The sequence below is a fragment of the Calonectris borealis genome, chromosome 14 (genome assembly GCF_964195595.1).
Source record: "Calonectris borealis chromosome 14, bCalBor7.hap1.2, whole genome shotgun sequence".
Taxonomy (NCBI): Eukaryota; Metazoa; Chordata; class Aves; order Procellariiformes; family Procellariidae; genus Calonectris; species Calonectris borealis.
This window is the reverse complement of record NC_134325.1, coordinates 20,049,140-20,070,759: the sequence shown is the minus strand read 5'-3', so window position 1 is coordinate 20,070,759 and position 21,620 is coordinate 20,049,140. Positions and strand designations below refer to the sequence as shown.

Below are 21,620 nucleotides of genomic sequence, written 5' to 3'. Positions count from 1 at the left end.
TGGGGGAAACAAAGGAAATATCCATTAGCCAAACAGCAGGTACACAACATTGTTTTCAGAAAGACCCAGTCTGGAGACTTGGAGACCACAGGGCATCCAAACAACACTTTTTTCGGTAACTGCTTCTTTATCAGAGCCATATCCAGCTAAGCATTTGAGTACGCAGTTACCTATCAGCCACTAATGCTCTACTTCCTAAAGCAGAGCATCAAAGCACAGAGAAGAGGTTTGGCATTCAGGCAGGACATCATGAATGAAGCAGGAGCTCCCAGCTCATGGCCTCCAAGGAGTTAGGAGCTCAATGTCCCACCCTGAAGCGACCCTGACCAGATGATCAGCAACATCTTGTCTCCCTGAGCAGCAGCATTTCCAGCAGCTGCTACGTTCCTTCCAACACGCACAACCTCCAGTTTGTATTTTTCTTTCCCAATCTGGCACTGCATCTTGAGAGGCTGCCAAATTCCTGATAATCTTAAAACTCAGCATGTGTGTCATTACTTTGCTGGACTGGGGCAAAGGTCAGCTCTATAGTAAATTGGTTTAGTCAGCCCAGTCCTGATCACTAACACAGACACATAGTATCAGCCTAATTACACAGATGCAAGTCCTGCCAGTATCCTTTTAAGAGGTTCAATGCCTATCCTGTTGCAACAGAATTTTAAACACATTCTCAGAGTTTGATAGCAAATTCTGAAAAGGTCATTGGAAGAAAAAGTAATTTGAATGACTCAAATAATTTTGTTCTAGGTCTCTGCAGATGCCTTTTACAGTTTGGTTTTTACTAATTGTATGGGTTTTTTTAATTACAGACAGTGATTTTAACTGTTACAACTAAGGATTTTATTTTAACATCTCAAAGCCATTTCACTGCAATTATGTAACACCTTTCTTAAAAGCACCTCAAGCAATTAAGACCACTTTTTTTTTTGGCCTACAATTAAAAAGTCAAAACATCAGAAAAAGAAGTGGGTGTGTTTTTTTGTTTTGGGTTTGTTTTCTTTTCTTTGACACACCTTGTGTCCCAGCCACGTTCCATGGTGACCCTCAACCGGAAGGCGCTCCGCATCCCCAGTTAGGTCGGTCAGGGCATCCTGGAAGAAACGCAGTCACCATGCTTCAGGTAAGTCAAACACCGTGCGAGTCAGGAAGGTCTCAGACTCTCCTGAAAGTTTGCCAGGGTGGCCAAGGGTATGTGAGGCCACTGCACAGTGCACTTACTTTTGGAGACAGAGTTCCTCTGATACTAATGACCACCTTCTTCTTATCATGGTCCACAGCCACATAGAAAGGCGTTTCATAAACCTGGAAAAGATCCACTACTGTAACAATCAGGTGAGACATTCCTGTTTAATTATTCTCTCGCTCAGGGAAAAGAAGGCAGAGCAGCCTGACAGGTTATGCCTTATGGGTGAGCACTCCTCTGAATGATCTGATTTTTGGCAGTAGCAAATATTTCTGTCCAAGTGGCAGAATTTCTTGATGGAGAGATAGGATGGGAAGCTCTAGGGTCAGAAAAAGGCTTAAGTTTCCTTCTTTGTACCACTACACCTGGAAGCACGTAAATCCCATTAGGAAGGGCCCTAGGAGCATGCCCCAAATATGAAGGGGGTTGCAGATTCTCCTTACTGCATCGTGGCAAGATGTGTAAACAATGTCCACTGAGGTCATATTCTCATCCAAGAAGTGGCGCCGGATGGCAATGGCATTGCAGCCACAGCAATTATCCTCTTCAATGGTGACACTAGGTGCATAGCGGGGACGTGAAGGACAGAGACAGCAACATCTGCAGAAGAAAAAAATAGCTTTGAGGAAAAGAGGAACGTGGAAGAGACTGGCTTTAGAGTGGAATGCCTAAGAAATAAGGGAAAGACAGACCCTGCATGCCATACTGGCCTCATCTCAACAGCAGCGATTTCCTTCACTTGTAGGAGCTCTTGCAGAAAACAGCACACAACTCGTGTTTCAGCACCAAAAAGGGGCACTGGGATCAGATGTAGTTTTCCTTCTGAGCACCAGAGAGAGCTACCGTGCAACCAGTCCCCAAGGAATCAATGCATGGTGGGGCTGGGATCTCTCAAATGATACTATGCTTCATAGCACAGTCCTACACTGCTTCAACACATAAAGCAGCTAGCATTTACTGAGATCTAGATCTATTTATAACAAAAAAGAAAACAGGTCTAGAATAATTCCAGAACAAAAACAGAAGCACAGATTTTTTTTCCTTCCTTCCCTTAAGAGACACTTCACAAATAAAAGTACTCAAAAGGAAATATATTCCTCCTAATAATATCACCACAGAAGTGGCCTATATAAGAGCAAAAAGCTCAACCCCAAAGAGAATCTGATGACAGCATTATAGCAGCTGAAAGCAAACATTTAAAACAATGCAATCCTGAACTGAACTACAGCACTGCTACCATGAGGTGAGCACTATACAGCATGGCAGAAAAACAATTAGTCAGAGAGAACACAGCACAAACTCTGGCCAAGTCTTGCCAATGCTTTAATAAAGACCCAAATTTCAGCTCCCTGCGTATCTGGGCTTGCTGATAAATCTGATTTCTGAGCTGCAAAATGGCTATTTTGACTCAGTGTGAAAGCAGTCTTGAGCCAGATGAGTTTTCTGCTGGCTGTTCAAACTGCACAGGACTGGCATGATCCTTAGTGCTCCAGAGAGGGTAGAGCATAGGACAGTCTGGTTTATTTAACAAGATAAGCAGATAAGCAACTGTAAGGAAGAGACTGAGAAAGACATTGGGGTATGAAGACACAGAGTTACTGAGAGATGGAAAGAAAAAGCATGAGAAGGGAAGAGGAAAAAAGCAGAAGAGAAAAGGAGGAAGAATAAATAGAGGGGTGATAAAGAGAGCAAACTGATGAAAGAAAGGAGAACTCTAAATCTGGGAGAAACAGAAGGGAAAAGGGAAGAAGAGAAGGCAGAGTGATAGACAGGATGGCCACTCACGAGCAGGATCTGGCCAGGCGACAGAGTCCACATGTGGGCTTCCTCATCAGGTATATGGGCCAGCCATAGGCAGCCAGGGCAAACAGCATGTAGTAACACACCTCTTTGTACCGCTGCATCTCTTGCTGAAAGAGACAAGAGACTCACTAAAGGCCTTATTCTCTTTTAGATAGTGAGTTTTTCTACTGTTTCCCTTTTTCCGTCGTAGTTAGACACGTGCACCCTTCTTTCTGAGCATCAGCCTTTTCCCTCAGCACCACCAGAACAGCACTGTCAGCATTTCCAGGTGACTGCAGGAGAGCAAGCTGGTTATGCTGGGCAAGATCCTCCCCCTCCCAAGACCAGCTCAGTATAGCTATATGTATTTTCCTGATGGAGAGCTATATGTATTTTCCTGATGGAGGGGCCCCGCTAGCTGTTTGACAGAACTAGAAGTTAGTTCTAGAGAAATTCTCCTCTGAGTATCAAACCCTGCTGCAAAGGAGGGTCTTCCTCTGTGGGTTTTGCCCCACCCTACCCTAGCTGAGGAGAAGATAAACTAGTGTAAGTCCCAAGAAGATGAGATCTTTAAATAACTGCTTTTCACATAGTCACAGGCCATAAGGAAGATGCCCAGAGAGGACTATAAAGCCAGTCTGGGGCCACATGCCTCAGTGCTGTCTTCTATAAGCTCTGCTGACATCTCTCCCCACACACCTATTCAGAAGGAGAGACAGGCTGAACACGAGCAGGATGTTAGTATTAAACACAACGCAGCACAGCACAGCCGCAAGCAGGTTAATCACTGAACCACTTGATCAGAGATGCTGGGATCGGGTCAGTCTTGCCTCTCTTGTAGCAACATCATCTAATCAAGGGGAGTGAATACAGTTTGCCCAGTGAAGGGTTGCAATAGCAGCGTGCCAGAAGAAAAGCCAAGCTTAATTCACACAGAACAGAACAGACTGCAGCCATTTCCACCCTGAGAACTGCTGACAATCGGCCCCAGGGAGGAAGGCTCCACCTCACTCCAGGCAGCTCTCCGTCCTTTTCAAGACGGAGCCCTGCCTGCTGGGCTCCATGAGCTCTGCTGGTGGTACTTCCATATGGAGCCCTGCACGACACTCCTGGATGCAGCGCTCAACTTGCACCTTTGGAGAAACCTCACATTGCCTTCCCCCCTCCGAGTGGAAATACTACCACTTCCCACAAAGTGGAGGACAGAGACAAAGAATGCTTTAGAAGCGATCTGAAGACAAAAAGCCTCCAAAGAGCAAATGTTGTTAATGTATTCTGTTGCACTAATCTTTAATTTCTTTGATTATTCCAGAGAGGGGCAGAAAGGAATAAGAGAAGCCACTGAGAAAAAGAAAACAGGCTACATGGGGAAGCATGGTGAGTTTGCAAGATCACAGTCCAGTGACTTACCGCATTTTTCAGATCCAGATACTTTGTGTTCCTGGTCACTGGCATCCCAGACAGAAAAGCTAAAATGTCATTGTTTGCCTGTAAGTCACAAACATACATAAAAATTCTTTTCTGTGACACCAAGACAAAATTTACGCCTGAGAAACAGAAAGTGCTATGTAACCTGGGACAAGATACTTTCAAGTATCCCAACCAGTCTCTTCAACTGGTTCTCTTCAACTGGTTCTAATTCTGCTGTTCATATTTCTGCCTGATCCGATCACTGCCGTCTGAACCCCACCTCTGGGGGAAAACAAACGATTTTCTATTGGGTTGACAATCCACAAATCTCAATGCCAGTAATGGCTTGGGAATTTAGGAATTTTTCCCTAAAGTTCCTCCTGCAGCTTCACCCAGATGCTGGAGTCGTCTCCACATCACTGTATAGGAGGAGTAATCTTCCCATTCTCTTTCAAGTACCTGCCACTTCCTTCAAGGCAGTTGCCCATTTGGGGTCAAGAGCTAACTCTGTATGTATCACCTGCCTAGAAAAGACGACAGGTTTAACAAGCTTGACTCAGTGTCAGTTGGGCCCTTTGGCAGTCTTGGAAAAAGCTGCTAAAGAAGTTAGTATTTTTATTTTACAGCTCAGTGACCAGCAATAGCCCATCACACGACAGAAACAAGGTGGGCAGTCATGCAGGTCTCACACAGTGAGCCACAAGAGCAGCAGGTAAGTCAGAGGCCAGGTGAGATGCCCACTGCCTCCGTGCACAGCAATGTGCACCCTCCACCCACCTCATCCAGCACAGCATTGCGCTTTGCCCGCTGCCGTTGGCGCAGAAGAACCAGGCCTGCAATGATGTCAGATGGGACGATGTCAAGGTCTCGGAAAAACTCAGCGAAAAGGTAGGCGATTTCCGAGTAGGCGTCCTGCAAAATCCAGGGAGAGAAGAGTTTAGGAGGAGGACTTCGGGTGTGGGGAGCCTCAAAACAGGACACAGAATGAGAACCAATGAGGCAGCAATGGCCTCATTTCTGTAGCTCTCTCCCCAACACATCCACGAGATTCCTTCAGGGAACACCATATCTGGTCTAACCATATTAATCTCTCTTATTTATTTTACATAGTCACACTCAGAGGCCTCAGCTGAGACTGAATTTGTACTATGCTGGGTGTTTATGCGTGGGCAAGCAGACCACCTCAACATCAAAACAGACAAGGCAGACATGAAGGGAGAGAAAGGAAATGTTTTCATCTCTACATTGTAAATAAGACAGAGGAAGTAAGATGAGAACCAAGCAAATCCCAATCCAGTGTCATCTCAGAGTCATCCTTTCTCCTCAAAAGCAATTTAATTTGAACAAAGGCTATTCAAGAAAAATAAGCACTGATTTTGTCCTATTTAACAGCCTCTTCAATTCTGTAACTCTGTCCTGGGATCATTTTGCCCATACTTAACCCAGACCTCACCATCCCAGGTACATCACAAAGTGACAGCTTTTGAATTCTGCCACTGAACAGTCTCTAACTGCTAACTGTTCACCATCACGCTCTTTGCTACGTGATTTCAAAGAGTTAATCACAACAAGCACATGTTACACATGGCAGCTCTTGGTACTGAAGGAGCTGACCAAGTTACCAGGCTTTTGCAGGTTTATCTTGGACTACAGTCAAGCAAAAGGGCCTGAAAAGGAAAACCTGGAAAAAGATCTGAGTCATTAAATGCAGAGTTCCCCAAAGAGAAGGTGACCAAACCCAAAAAAGGAAGACATCACAGGAGGGACAGAAGTGGAAGTGACCTGAGAGGGTCAAGCAAAGGCTCTGAAGCAGAGTGACAAACAAAGGTATTTTGAGGAGAAATGTTATTTTCCCTTTTGCTCTGTACTACAAAAAAAAGACCTTAACTGAGAATGGTTTGGGAGGCTGGAGATGGGCTGAACTGTGAGACAATGCTGATCTGGCAACTGCTCAGACCAGCAAGCTTAAGGACAAGGGTGACCCAGAGGTTGGATCAACAAAAAGCAGGACTGAGCAAGTGCTGTAGTACACAAATGGTCAGTATTTTGACTCCTGCCATCACTAAACCTTTCCCGCCAAGGTCTGTCACAGCCTCATCGTGAACTTTTAGCCTGTATTGTCACAGCATCCTTTACTCAGCACCTAAAGCCATGCAGAAAGCCTTGAAGGAAGGCTGGTCTTCAGGACAGGATCTCTCCATCTCTCTTCTTTGACAGGCAAGAAAGTAAATCCCTTCTCTCCCTAGCAGTCTTGCAGGAAATGACCTTCATTCTTTTATCTCTGACAAACTCCTGGAGTGCAAGATTACTTTCTATCATTTTTCACTTGCCTACAAAAGCAAGTTAAATCACCATTAAGAATGGGGCTTCAGGTGCCAACTGTGCAGGTTTCCATGCCAGCTGTGTCTTTGAAGAGCAAACGGACTGGCATTAACCTCTCCAACGTTACAACTGCAGTATCCTTGAAGTACTGACCCCATAAATCTTAGCACAGTTCCTATAAGCACACAAGAAATACAAACAGCCTCAAAGTAAAATATGATGAAGACGCATTAACCCAAAGTGACAGCAACGCCCCTTAATACTCTGACCAAAGTAAAAGGCCATAATGGAAGTTCAACATATATGTTCTGTTCCGAAGGAAGAGTTTTTGCTGGAGCACCTGATATTATGTTATAGGATTGACTGTAGTGTTCTGCTACAAACCCTGCAGGCTCTGGGGCTGGCAGAGCCGGTGGAGACTTAGCACGTCAGACTTCACTCCAGACCCATAAGAACAGATTCTTGCCCCAATGCCATGTCCACTCTGCAGAACTATTTTCCAGCCCAGAGGACAATGAACATTTTTTCCATGAAGACTGGGAGAGACAGCAATGGATTCATTTCTGATCCATTACATACGCATTCATTCCACACGCTGTCATGCCAGGACACACAAAGTCAGAGCTTTTTTCTGCAAAGAACAGAGCCTGGAAATTGCTCAGGCTGAATGTAAAATGCAAACTCAATAGGCAGAAGGAATTTAGAGATTCTGGCATCTGCTTTTATCCTGAACTAAAAAAAAAAGTAGAAACAGAGTGCAGAATGAAAAGTTCGTTAAAAAAAGCTTGACGTGAAGTGAAATATTTTGCATTCCTGCATAAAATAGAGTTGTTCAGAAACCAGGCCATTCAGATGCCTGCCTGGGCTCTCGAACCAGGCTGCAGCACACATGCTGCGCCCTTAGGACAGGCATCTCTGGACACCCGGGCAAGGCGACCTGGTTGTGCTGTCAGGGGGAAGGGAAGGTGCCTCTGCTGTGGTAGGACAGGCAAGCGGAGGAGCAGAAAATTACTCCCAAGGAAATGCTGCTGTTTGAGCTGCCATGACACAAAGATTGTTTCGTTTCAGTTTTCCAGATGGATTTTCCTAAGCAGCTCTAGCAGATGATCTGTGAGAGCTGGCGCTCCTGGGCTATGACTTCTCAGCGGGACAGCAGGTTGGGGCTGGGACATTCCCTGGGAACATGGTGGCATTTCATCCAGTGCCGCAGGAGCGTGCCACTGGGAGGATCAGCGTGCCCGTACACGTTGCTGGATTTCTGCAAAAAGGCTATGACAATTCCCTGCAGCCATCCACGCTTCGGAAACTGCACCCTGTGGATAACTACACAGCACCTACCAACAAACCCTTTTAATCTAATTCATACTGGTTGCCATCTGTGATGAACAAATGTTCAGGTAGCCTTCACCTGACTCTCCATTATTCTTACACAGCTCTTCATCTTATTACACCTTTCCCTTTTGAGGTTAAAATCCCAGTCTCATTTCTCTTCCTATACAAGTTCATATCCCCTCCAATATGCTCCTTTTTCTGCTGCATCTTTTAGGAGACCAAACACCAGCCTATATTTAGTGAGGCCATCACTGATGTGGTCGGTCCCTTGGTGTTTTCCCTGCCATTTTCTATGCCCTTCTACTGAAGCTAAACGTTTTTCTGATTTTTTTGGCCACTGCTGTGCACCGATGTCTTTGTTGAAGTGTCCTTGATAACTCCTAGCTCTTTTCCTGAGAGGTTGTAACTAATTCAGAGCCCAGTGTATGCAAGCAATTTAAATTGTTTCTTCAGATGTGCACGCCTCACCTCGTCTTTCTTTATGACTTTCTCCTAGCTTTGATAACAATTCCCTGGTTCTGCTTGGTCTTTCAAGAGTTCTCAAATACTCATAATTCTGACCAACTTAAATATTACAAGTCATCAGCAAAATTTTCCACCTTACTACTCACCTCTCCAGCAGGTCCTCAGGAGTCCTGTGAATATCACCCTAAGGCACAAACCTCCTCCCACTGCTTCCAGTAAGAATGGACTGCTAACTTTTGGGGAAGCAGTATCAAGCCCCTTACCCTTCCCTGCTGGATAGGTAACAGCAAGGGAAAATCCCAACCAATGATCTTCATGTGAATCTATGGATTAAGTAGTAGTTTTTGACTGTTAGTAATCCAGAAGTATTCTTTTGCTGATTCTGACAGATTTACATTTTCCCATTTTCCAAGAGGTCTCTCTCCTTCTTAAGCGTATGAGACTGATGCAAACAATAGGAGAAACTGCCTAAGACAACTGGCTCATAAAGGGAAACTGAAGCTGACCACAAAGTGCTGTCAAATGTTGAACCTAAACATAGTGAAAATATGTATTCCTTCCACTGATATCTCCACTTAAAATTATTATCCCAGTTCACTGCAACAGCAAGGTAAAGAACAACTTCAGGAGAAGAGTTTAACGCTGACAACATTGTTTTTCAGTGCTACTAACTTTACCTTCAGAGAGTGTCTCGTAATACTCAAAACCAGAGGGTTAAAACTAGCCATTTTGAAAAGACAACTGCCCTACTCAGCGATATTACATCTGCATCTAGAGGGAAACATCAGCTTCTCTTTCTTCATGGAATACCCAGGTACCCTCCTACAAAAATGCAAGTGCTCACTCAGGCTACTTGGGCTGAAAGGAAGGAAAAGGAACCAGCATGCAGCAAAATTTCAAGCCTGGTCATTCTGAGGGTAGCTCAGCTTGCTGCTTCTTGGAAGGCATTTCCAGTCCTTGCATGCACTACTGTCAAGGCTCACTAGACTCCTTGAGCCTCCAGATCCCAAAGAACACTCACAGCTAAGCGAGACACATATCGTCCAGGCTTGACAGCAGGAACCCCACACTGCTACGCTCTGCTGAGTCCCACGTATCATCAGCCATACACATAGCTTGCTCTCCGACAGGAGCTATCTGGTACCTACCGACTGCGAGTCTTTTGTCCGCGTGCAGCAGAGAAAAACTTTGAGTCTGCGTGTCCAGCTGCTGGCTTGCCCTTCTTCCAGGCGGTGTCTATAAATAAAGGGTAGACTATGCACATGAGGACAGGCAGGAGAACATGACTGCAAACAAATAGCAGGATCCAATACAAAGTCACGCAGCCTGTGCTATCACTGGTAAAATGCGTGCTAAACCATTTTCTTATATTTATCCTGGTCTTGCAGAGACAAGGAGACCACATATAGATGAACAACTTGGCTCATTTTGTATGACAGGAAGGTCATTCATAATCTAGCAGTTCTGGCAAGGACCAAGCCTCTATATTTATATACAAGGTGTCCTGCCTGAATGGGATGGCCGTAATGAAGCTACTGTTGTTCTATGATATCTGCTGGAAGCAGGATGTCCAAGAGCACCTGGCGCTCCGGATGGAAAGAGGGTCTACTGGTCACTTGGCAGCTGCATCATGGGCTAGGGCGTACTACCACTCAGTAGGAAAACTCTGCCTTGGGGTGAGGGGGTGGGAATGGTACAAAAGACTCTGAGCTCTTAGTACGAGAGGAGCTGTGCAATTTTTTTCCAATAAATAGCTTATTTGAAAAAATATATTTATTAAACATAATACAGTCACAGAATTGAAACAATTTGCACTCTTTATTCAAGTATGGTGCATAACTTTAATCAAAAAAAAGGAAAGCAAGCTAAAGGTTCTCTTTCAATTTAGAAAAGGTTAAAAAAGGCTGAATACAGGAGGTTTAGCTCAACCCACATTTAGTTTATATGACATTTCAATTTCAGCTTCAAAATTAGCTATTTGGACAACCCTATTTAAAATGAACTACAGCTGAGTTCACTTCACTGTTGAGAGCTTGTCCTAGTTACTACGTTTTGCAGGGTGACAGTCCCTTATTTTTGACTGGCATACCTGCAAACAATCCTTAGATCAAGTCAGGCTTAGTGGCATTGAAGTGGGTGACTGTGTGATTCTGTGCCAGAGCGCCATGCTACCTACATAAAGTCCACAGCTCCTTTCTTGTAGGGTCTTTTTTTTAATGTGAACACAGACTAACTCAACACAGGTCAGACCAATCAAAAAAAACACCACTTCTATTTTCTGGCAGGTGATCACATCAGGAAGAGCCCAAGGACAGAAAGTGGGTTGCACCTGGAAGAAAAAGATGCTGGTAAAGGGGTATTTGCCTGCAACAGAAGGAGCAGATCCCGCAGGGCAATCTATCAACTCATGCCTGAGCGTTTTAAAACAACTATCCATAACCTCCAAGGAAGACTCCAAAAGAGGAACAGGAATACGAGTGTCCTAAGACAGAGCTGGCAGTACTCAGTTTGCTCCACCAAATGCCAAAGAACTTGGGCAGCAACGCAAAGAATTTCACAACTTCACCGCGGGGGTTGAACAAGCAAGTGCGCTCTGAGCTATTTTCATTCCAACTTTTCCCAAATTCTTTCTTCCTAACACTGAACTTCCACATGTTTAGTATGAGCTCTAAAGCAAGTTTCTTAGAAAAGGCTCAGCACAATTAGCTGAGTCTTTTGTTTTGTTGTTTTATTTTCTTAGCTCTGCAAGAACACAAAAGCCCACACACATCACGATGCCACTGGTAAAGCAAAACCACTGCGTAACTGAGTCCAATAGCTACAGCAGAGTACCACAAAAAGGAAGCCAAAGTTACATGTCTCCTTAATGTGGCAAATCAAGTTTTTTCATGAGTTAAGACAGAGGAAATACGGCTCAGGTTAAGTATAATACAAAGGTCAAATTACTGCTGTACATCAGAAGGCACGTATCACTGCAGACAGAGGGATTTCAATAGGAATGGCTGGCCCTCAGCATCTTAAAGGACCACAATCCAGAAACAGGCAGAGAATTTCATAATATATTCTTTGGAAAGGATTGCTTTAAGCGAGTGGAGAATTTAAAACTATATTCTTTGAAAACAATTGCTTTAGTAGTGAACACATAGTAACATTTTATATTCCCCTTTCACATTATAGCCCACAGCATTTTGCTTGTTAACATCTGTTAACACTCCCTTTCTAGAGTGGAAATCTGCAAACAGCAGTCACAAGCTCTCCAAAAATGTTACAGGCCTGGAGGGAAAAACCTGGCTGTGGCCCAAGGGACAAATACCTTCACTCAGTTGTCTGGGATCTCAAAACTCCTCAGAGGGGAGATCATTTTGGGGTTTGTTTTGATTTACTTTTAAGTTCTCTGGCAAAAAACTTCACAATCTGTGGCACTCTCTTTCCCTTCAGAAAAATAATGCACTGAGCCAAACAGCTTTGATGTAGTGTGGGGTACTAGATCCACAGTATCATCATAGCTTCTCACCCCCTCTCCCTGGGAATGTCCTGATCACAATGCAGCAATCGCACAGGTTAGGCTAACAGGGCACTAACTCCAAATATTCAAGGCTAGTGTTAGTAACATATTGGAAAGGTTAGGAAGAACGTCTTGCACATTGTGCAATAAAAAAAAAAAAACCAGGCTCCTTAAAAAAAACTTGCTGTGTCGTCCTTAGAAAAGTCTGTTTTCTCCTCAAAAAGACAACCTGAAGGATCCCATTTCAAGACATTGGAAGAGCATGTATTCAAGACACCCCTTCAATATACATTCCCAATGAGAAATGCAAAATTTGCCAAGTATTTTTTAAAAGCCTCATTTTTTAGCATTCAAAACCTAATGGCCTCAAGTCCTACAAAGCCACATTCCTTGCTGACAGTTACATATGTCAAGACTGCATAAGAAAACAAAGCCTGTTTGTGTTGTCCGGCTACTGGAAAAAAAACTTCTGAAAAATGCCTTGCTTGGTGAAAAAAGCTTTCATATCCCCATCTGGATAGCTCAAAGATGCAATCAATTCTTAATTAAAAGATCTGACTGCCAACACAAAAGAAATTGCTTCTTGGCCAAGACCAAATACAAGAAACCTCAGGCCAAAAGGTCGTATTTTGAAGACAAAAGTAAAGGAAGAAAGGGGCTTTGGAAGAAGATGCTGCCTCAACCTAAGCAAAATCTAAGCACTGCCTCACTTTTACCAGGCAAAACACTGCTACAGGATGGACAAACAAGCTGTTGTGGTCAGCACTTCCAAAATTCTTCCAAAATCACCCTCACCAGCAAAGGGAAGCAACACCTGAAGCTGAATGCTCCCTGAAGTAAGGCAAGGAGAATGTCAAGAACCAAAAAAAGCAGGGCACCCTTCCAGAAATGCTGCTTTACCGCAGGTTGTATGTCCTCAGGTTGCGCTGTCTCCGCTTCGTGGCGCGCAGTTTGACAAAGGTCCGGCCTGTCGGGTCAAAGACACACAGGACAGTGATGCAGACGCTCAGGATCACAACCCAGTTGCACACCACCATTCCTGCAAAGAAAGAAGAGAAGTCAGGTGCTCTGCCCGTAAGCCTTGGCAGCATCGCTTCCTGCTTTTCCCCCCACACATCAGACCCACCTCTCCATTGTTGCAGAGCAGAGAAATTTACCCCAAATATTCTTGCAGCCAGCTGCAGCAAAAGGAAAACCTCTGGAGAGGCTTCTAAACCACAGCTAGGTTTTCCAGCTGTTTTAGGAGATTGCCCATGCAGAAGGCCATTGAATACTCACTGAGTATTTAGGGGGACTGCAACATGAGCATCACCCCCGTAGGAGACTGGCCAAGATTGAAAAGGATTTCCAGGAAAACAGTAAAGCCATTTTGAACTGAAGAAGGGGAACCAGGTCTTACAGACTCCCCAGCCAGACCCTTCCATGGGAACATGAATTCTTGCCTCAATGCAGACAGCATTGCAGACAAACAAATGAATAGAACAACTGTTCTGAGCAATAATGTCGCAGGAAAACAAGCACCACATTTACAGCTACAATCCACTTCCAACAGTCAATCCCCACATGCATGAATGAATTAGCTCTCCAAGGCAAGAGGATGTCTGCGCATACACAGGAATGCACACAAACCACATTCCAAATACATACCCAAAGTGACACTCTTTGCTGTGATATCATTGCAGGAAGTGTAGTACTGCGTTAGCCAAACGATGCCCACAATAGCATACACAAACTCAATCACCAAGATAGCTGAAACAAAAGGAACACAATGGATAGTAGCGGCATCTCCCTAAGGATTAACGACTGCTTCTCCCCATCTTCTGGAGAGGAAACCCAAAGACGGGTTCTTTAGCAGGACAGTTGCACAGAGTAAGTGACTGCAGGACTGGGCCCCAATGCTTTGGAAGGTGATATTCAAGAAAATGAACCAAAAATGTAATGTGTTCTTAACATTAACTACTCTTAAATGACACAAGGGCCACATGCGCACAGAGCTGTCCGTGCCCTTGGCTGTATCAGAGGTGTGAATCAGACAGCCCTACCTTCCACCCACGACAGTAGAAAGATTCCCTTAGGTAACAAGAATCACCATATACCAGTACCTAGGTCTTTACCACCTCAGACAGCTGGCCTGATTCAAAGATATGAAATAAATAGTAGCGTGTATCCAGGATTAATCCTGCTTACTACACTTAGCAAGTGTTCCCAGCACCTCCTTCCAGTAATAGTTCCCAGGACACAGTCCTTAAGGAGTCAGTTACCAGCTCCTCAGTTTTGCGTGTTACCATGGTAATGAACAAGAAACTGGGGGTTGACAGTGGGTCAAAAGTTGGGAAACACTGCTCTGAAGTGCACATCCTCACACTTTCTCTACATATTACAATCCCAAAGTACAGGTGGGCAATCAGGTATGGAGAGGATAAATAACTTGCTTAGTAACACCTACTAAGCCTTTGGTGGAGCCAAGGCTAAACCCACGTTCCAGCCTAGCCAACTAACCATCCACCTTACTTATCTACACATTGCCATAAGTGGCTTACTACAGACTCTCACTATCCTGGAAAGACCAGTTCAAAGAGCCTCATAGCACATAGTTTTCAACAGCAGTGGGCAAGGAACCAGGGCTGGACCTGGTTCCTGATCAGCACAATCTATGTTCTTAAACTGAGCTAGGCTTTGCCTACCTTAGCTTGTCTCCCCCTGAGATTACCTGCCGCAGGACAGGAGTGGCAGTAGCACGGATGAGACTTTCCTGGGTTCATATTAGAACTCCTTCCCTAGATTCATATGCACTAAACAGCACATGCTTAAAATGGGACAGTCACACAGACGTTGCCCACACAATGGTCACACTCCTGTTTCTATCATCAGAACTGATGAAGCCAGAGTAAAAAGCCCCATGAAACAAGCATATACGAGACCCAAGATACAGTATAAATACAGATCCTGAACACAAGTATAGTTTAAGGCAGACAAGGAAGAAAAGTGGATGATTCTTGGGTAGGAAAATGGCTATTTGGGTTCTCTCTACCTCCCTTGCCCCATTTAGTCTGGTTTTAACACAGTGTTACTGAAACTGTCAGGCTCTGTGTGCTTCCCTAGGGAGACTGCAATGTGTCTGGGAAACTGGAGAGAAAGATTTGTTTGCTATTCATGTCAATGATTTGCACTTAGCACTCAAAGGCGGAAATGTCTCCCAGACAGACCTTTCAAGCAAGGTTACCCGTATTTTAGCGAATTCTGCATTAAAACAATCCAGCAAAACCAGACATACAAAAACATGAGATGCTTTGTTTGGAATGAGCTTGACTCCGCATCTCCAAAAGATTTTTCTCTTAAAATCTTCACTCGGCACAGAAAAATCTGATCAAGTTTCTGTACCTGGAAGACAATGGAAACAGAGGAAGGAAGACAAGCTAAGAAGGAAGCCCTGAATGAGAGATCAAGGAACAATCTCTTTTCTGATCTAGTTCTTGGTGAGTGAGTGAGACGGGAAATGTTTCTAGGAAGACAAGACAAATATGCACTCTAAAAGAGAGGATGCAACCAGTGAGCAGGTGGTAAACCTATTTATCTCATGGTGCCTGGAGGTAGAGTATCAAAGTGCAGGTTGCTGGATGGAGAGATGCATCACATGTGAGTCAAGAGGTCAAGTATATGTCTCCAGGTAGGTGGGTGTAGACTTAAGTGTCTGTATGACAGGCAAGGACATGCACATGCCTCGAGGTCAGAACCACCATGATTTACACAGACGTATGCCTGTATTATAGGAAAACGTGTGGAAAAAAGGTGGGGGAGAGGTGTAGATGCATCTCACTGTGGCAGATCTGTGTTGAGAGACAGAAGGGGAGCATATTTTGTTAGAGGAAAAGGAGGTACCTGCATCGCAATGAGGATGACAAGTTAAAGGTTTGCTAGAAAGATATTTGGGGCATTGCATGAAAGTCTTACAGCAATGACAGGGTGCAGTATATGTGATGTATTCAGATGCATATCACATACAAGTGGCCATCTGGATGTCTTTCAGAAGCTGTGTGTTTGTCAGGGTGTGGGGAGAGAAGTCTTCTGCGATAGCAGATGGCAGTGTGGAGGCTGAGTCATTAGGAGGCCTCAGGCCGCTGCCTCTTACCCAGTCTGACATAGAGCACATACTGCATCGAGTCCCGGGGCTCTGTGTACAGGATACTGCCTCGCATGCTGAGCCAGATGATTGCCACCTCTGCGATCATACAACTGAGCAGGATGCCCAGGTAGCCTCTGCCGTGGTCCACCAGGTTAAGCGAGCAGGTCTCGTTGGGGTTGTACACCAGCCCAAAGAGCACCACAGAGAGGATCACAAACCTGCCAGTCACAAACCAGCTTGTTACCAGCAGTAAGCCAAAGAAAGCTGCATGTAATATCCCACACCTGCTCTCCTCACAAAACTATGGAGGATCCTCAGTGTCCCACAGCTATTTACAATTAATATTAATTTGTTCTGGGAATCACCTCCCCACAAGCCATCCAGAGGCCCTGCTACCCCAGTCTGAACAATTTGATGATCTGTGTCAAGTCACATTATCCCATGGGATCTGCCACTCCAATCGTTTTTCCTGAGCCCCTGTACAGAAACACAGTCCCAAACTCCAGTAGACAACCTTGGGTAGCACTGGAGGATGCTCTGGTCAGGCTCCCTCTTTGGAACTGGAACTAGAACTTATCCAAAGAACCAGAAGCTGGAAATATTTTGATGTCTGTCAGAAATGCCCCAAACAAGCCTTCCAACCACATGTATAAGCACAGGAAGAATTACAGCTGGAAAAAACAGGAATAGCAAAGAGAATTCATGGGAGAATTCAAACCATCATTCTGCCTTTCTCACTTACCAGGTGGTATGCAGGAGGAAGAGGAAGACGGCTGGCAAAACCAGGTCATCGCTGCCTACAGACCAGCGACGGCGGAACACAACAATCCCTGGCATGGCTAGCGGGTCTGAGGAAGTTCAGCAGGCACGACACTCACCTCCTGGAAAAGAACAGAATCAAAGATGCTGCTGACTATCTTCACCCCCTCAGGAGAGGCCCGCCACCCCAACACTAGCAGAAGGACTGCACCTGAGAGCTATCCTATTTTACACCAAAGATGGCAGAGCTTCTTCCTTCCAGCACCAGGGGGCATGGCACACTCGAGAAGGAGAGCACAGGAGAGGAATGCACAGTTTAAAGAGTGGGAAGTATTAGGTGAAACAGGTGTGTAACTCCCTGAACATAATCACCACTCACCCAGCTCCACTTCACAAGATTACCTGGAATCCTGTTAGGGCTGGATGTTGGTAAGAAGTCACTGTGGGGTGCTCTGGACAGGTTATACTGGCCTCAGCTCTGAAGAAGGCCCTATTACCATGTTCTTCCACAGGCACACCTGCTGCCTGCCTCTTTTCTTGTTGTCCAACAGTTCCCTCCCTCACTTGGCTCGGCCAGGCAAAATACCCATTAGCAGTTAGTGGTAGCATCTGGAAAAGCTACTGACTGGTTCCCAAGAGCAAGCACTTACAGCCAAGGGTGCAAGCTCCTAGGAGATCTCTCACTTGACCATCAGTTGCACAGCAGCACCTTGCCAGCTCTACATCTCCTTTGTGTTCACACTGGCCTTGACAGGCACTAACAATTAAAAGGTTGAAGATTGAGGAGCTGGCTGTTCCTCCCCACATTTTGTTTGTATTCCTATTTTTAAAGCTTCACAAACTCTTTAAAAAAGAAACAGCAGTGGTATAAGTCACGAGACTCCACAGGGCTATTGAGACACCTCCTCCCAACACAGCTCTCCCACACCATTTCAGTTCTGCTGTACATATTCCAGCCTGCTCCAGTCCAAGCCCACCGCATCAGAGCAGCTCAGTCCTTTCCTGCAGCACACCCCATCTCCCTTCTGCATTCCTTGTACAACACACTTCAACCATGACTTCTGTTTGGCTTTGTCAACCTTTGGTTTCTCAGATCATGTCTATGCGGTCTGCCCACAGCCACCAGTGATCTCCTGACTGCAGCAATCATTCCTGTTCCTCTCTTCTGCACCCTAAGCCCTGTCACACTTCTTACCTGACCCTCCTGCACTACCACAGACCAGGGGACACCACACAGAGGGGCACAGGCCTCTCTGCTCCGAGCCACCATCTCAAGAGTGCCAAGTTCTCCCAACTGGTGCATCTCAGTCTCAAATCACAGCACTTCTCCTATTCTACCCCAGTAACCTCCCAATCTTCATGTTCACACGCTGCTGACAGAGCGCTCCATCCGTGACCCGCAGTGACCACGCTGCTCCAGAGCTGCATCTCCGAAGTAGTAACTGCTCTTTGTACTGATCTGACAATTTGCTCTTAGGCTCACAGAGGCAAAAATGAAAGTGTCCACATTTGTTACTTATGATGTAATCAGGATTTCCAACAGCATTTCAGAAGGAATCTCATCTGCCATACCTCATGCACCATGCAAAAAAAATCAAACTTGTATATGATGTCTCTAATTTAGTGCTCTGGGTAAAAAAAGGGAGGTGTGACATGATCACATTTAAACTAATTTGAACCTTCAAAGTAACACGAGTGTTGGTTTTGTGACAGACCACAGACTGTATCACAGCACCGACTGCTGCAGTAACAGAAGCTGCCTCATCCAACCAAAACCTATTCACCAGTCAGGTGTGGTTACCCCATCTCTTACCTACTGTGCAGCCCATCCCAAAACAGAGGAGTCTCCCCTCCTGTACGGACACCCACAGCCAGTGGACTAGACCTTCCCACCCGTTTCAGTCACCAAGTATTGAAAACCTACACAAATCTTCCACACTTTCCGGGAGACTCCATCGTTAACAGGCTGACACACCTCCAGCACGTTACTCACTTGGGTGAAGGAAACGCTCTATTCCACAAACAAAGCAAATGTGAAATTACACCACCGTTTGGATTCACACTTCCTTAGCACACAATAATCAGAGCACTGGGTACATTGCAGCTCTACCTTCAAACTGCTCACTCCTCTGGCCATCTGGCAACTCCTTCTAGCCCTGCCGTGAATAACCCGCCTGCCTGTCATGCGGCGCCCGTATGAAGCGCTTGTGTCTTGAATATTGCTAACCCTGCTCAGTATATGTGGACACGCTTTCCAGCACGCTCATTCACTCTGCCTCTGGCCACCGCAGCACCTCCCAGCCAAGCTCAGACCTCAGTTCCCATCATCCCTCGGCTTACGGCTGCATCCCGCCAACGCACTTTCCACAACTCTTCCACCTCTCCAGACGCAAGCAGTTGTGCTCTGCCTGCTTTCACCACCCTCTGCCAGTTTAAGAGGCAGGGTATCGGCAAGAGCAGCAAACATCTAACGTGAATTCCTTATCCAGAGCAACAGATGGGGATGGAGCAGAGCAGCCTGTCATTGTCACAGATGAGAATACTCACTGTGGGCCTGGCACTCCTAGCTGTACGCTTACCAGGCTCCCGGTGCACCGCAGAAAGAGTCCCAATTAATTTTCAAAGACTGTCTATTGAAAATCTAAACTACGAGGTCTGAGGCCTCGCTCCCAGTTTGGAAAGAAGGGGGATGATAGAAGGCCTGAGACTATAAAGCCCACAAAAAAAAAAAAGTAAAGCTCTCAGTGTGAGGACTCTTTGTCTTCATCCCAGAGTAGCAGATCCCAGGAGTTACATTTTAAGATGATGAAGATATGATCTAGCAGAGGAATTGGGAGGAAAGTGGAAGGTCAGAGTGCAAACAGCCCTGAGACCACTGACCCTAGTTTTGCAACAGCAAGAACCCCTTGCACTGCCCCTAAAATTGCTGCAAAGAGTGAAAAATTCCCAGGACTTTGAAACCTGAACCCCAGTACAAGAAGCCCCAAGCTCCCAACACTGAAATTAGGGAGAAGCACATGCAGGGACAAGCTTTGTGTGCAAGGAATCTAAAGCCCTTGACCCTCAGACCAGAGAAAGATCTATGGAAGCAGAAATCTTACATGGCATGTGGTCCAGCCGCTGCACATTCTTCTCTCCCGTAAGTGTATTTCAGGAAAAGTGCATATCCACGGAGACAGACATCACAAGTGAAAGAGGGAACAGCAAACTCTTCTTGCAGCCATTGAAAATCCCACTCGGCAAAGGGAAGGACGGCGTGGTGACTGCCTGCCGACAGAGCCGGGCATCATCTTCAGAGCAACTCCCTCCCTCCAAGACAGCAACCTCATTTATTCATCGAGGCTGCTGAGAGCCACCGAGCCAGGGGTCATGAATCCCCCCTTCCACACCCCCGGCACCCTCTGGAAGGAAGTGACATCATCCCTGCTCTGAGGGATGTATGCGAATTGTGGGAAGGAGGACCGGGAGCGAGAGCGGGCGATGCTGTCAGAGATGCACGGAGACGGAAGAGAAAGAAAGCCCTCCAGCAGCGAGCGCAGGAGCACAAACCTCCTCCCTCCTGCTGCCGAGAAGCCGGCAGGACCGGGAGCGCTGCGGCAGTGATTGGGGCTTGTCCCGGAGCCCCGGCTGTGCGCGGGAAGCCCCTCGGCTGCAGCGGATGGCATCAGGCAGCGCTGCCGGAGAAGGGCTGGGAAAGGCTCAGGGCCGCTGGTCTCTCCTCTGGCATGGACTGAATGGCCAGGGGGAGGGGAACTGGATGGGACACAAAAGGGGCACTGAGAGGGGGCCACCCCGGTCACAGAAAGGAGAGACTGTTCCAGAGGAGCAACCTCTCCCGGGCCTTTTCAGCCGTTAATTCCTTGTGACATGCTCTGGGGTATGACAGGATGTGGGGGAAGGGGAGAATTAGCTGTCTGTAGGGGAAGGCTTAGAGAAAAGAGCAAGGGAGAAAAATGCTACAGCGAGACAACATTCCAGCTCAACCTAGGAGATTTAGTCTAATCCAACATCCCATCATGTCTGACATTAGCCTCAGAAGAAGGTATACAAGTAAATACAAGCCGAACACAGCCATAGCTGAAGGAAAAGGGCTGTGCATAGGTCTTGCACTGCGGGAGACCACCCACACCATGCCAACACCCCAGGAGAACCAGTTACTCCCCACTGCCCAAATCCACAAGCAGGATTTGCTTTAAGCTCACAGCATCATGCAGACACGCAAGGCACATTTGCACCCACACAGCACAATACACTAACGCCCTGCAAACCCTCCCCAGAATCTTCTTATCCCTGGGATCCACAAGGGCTTGCAGACTCACTCAGCAACCCCACCTCGATCACCCAAAAACCTCCTCCTGATACCCACCCAACCTCCTGCAGTTCAGACCATTACTTGCTATCGCTGTCAAACAGAAGATGGGAGGCCAACACCACACTGAAGTTGGATCTCCCAGTGCCAATAGTTTCTTCTCACTTTGACAGACCACTGGTGGTGTCTGCGCAGAGGCATTAGCAGGAGGAAGCCCTGCTAGCCCTACCTTTATCACCTGCCTTTCCCCTCGGCCTGAGATGGTGACCTGCTTGCAACTTGACACGACCCAGTATGACAAAGCAATCCCATCTCATCTGTGTTGCATATCCACCAGCACCCTCTTTCAGCTGGTCTCCTCAAATTCTGCCAACTCTAGAGTCCTACAGTATTATTCACCCAACAAACTCCCTCAAAATAGTAACTGTTC

General features: G+C 46.1%; 1 protein-coding gene across 26 annotated transcripts in view; it reads right to left on the bottom strand.

The window, feature by feature from the left end:
* The window catches only part of DAGLA (diacylglycerol lipase alpha), a 78,562-nt gene that overhangs the window by 16,782 nt on the left and 40,160 nt on the right, over nt 1–21,620 (bottom strand). For 17 of the 26 annotated variants that reach the window (XR_012675818.1, XM_075163493.1, XM_075163497.1 and 14 more), the window contains 12 exons: nt 19,983–20,148; nt 16,865–17,003; nt 16,129–16,340; nt 13,647–13,748; nt 12,900–13,038; nt 9,643–9,730; nt 5,153–5,287; nt 4,376–4,453; nt 2,969–3,093; nt 1,627–1,783; nt 1,219–1,302; nt 1,014–1,091 (listed from right to left, as the gene is read on the bottom strand). Coding sequence is in view for 25 of the 26 variants with exons in the window: in XM_075163493.1 (XP_075019594.1) it covers nt 1,014–1,091; nt 1,219–1,302; nt 1,627–1,783; nt 2,969–3,093; nt 4,376–4,453; nt 5,153–5,287; nt 9,643–9,730; nt 12,900–13,038; nt 13,647–13,748; nt 16,129–16,340; nt 16,865–16,959 (1,293 nt within the window). In the remaining variant the exon portion in view is untranslated. Of the gene's footprint in view, nt 1–1,013; nt 1,092–1,218; nt 1,303–1,626; nt 1,784–2,968; nt 3,094–4,375; nt 4,454–5,152; nt 5,288–9,642; nt 9,731–12,899; nt 13,039–13,646; nt 13,749–16,128; nt 16,341–16,864; nt 17,004–17,531; nt 17,555–19,982; nt 20,149–21,620 lie in introns of those variants that run through there. The other 9 variants (XM_075163506.1, XM_075163504.1, XM_075163510.1 and 6 more) reach the window with 5 other exon arrangements.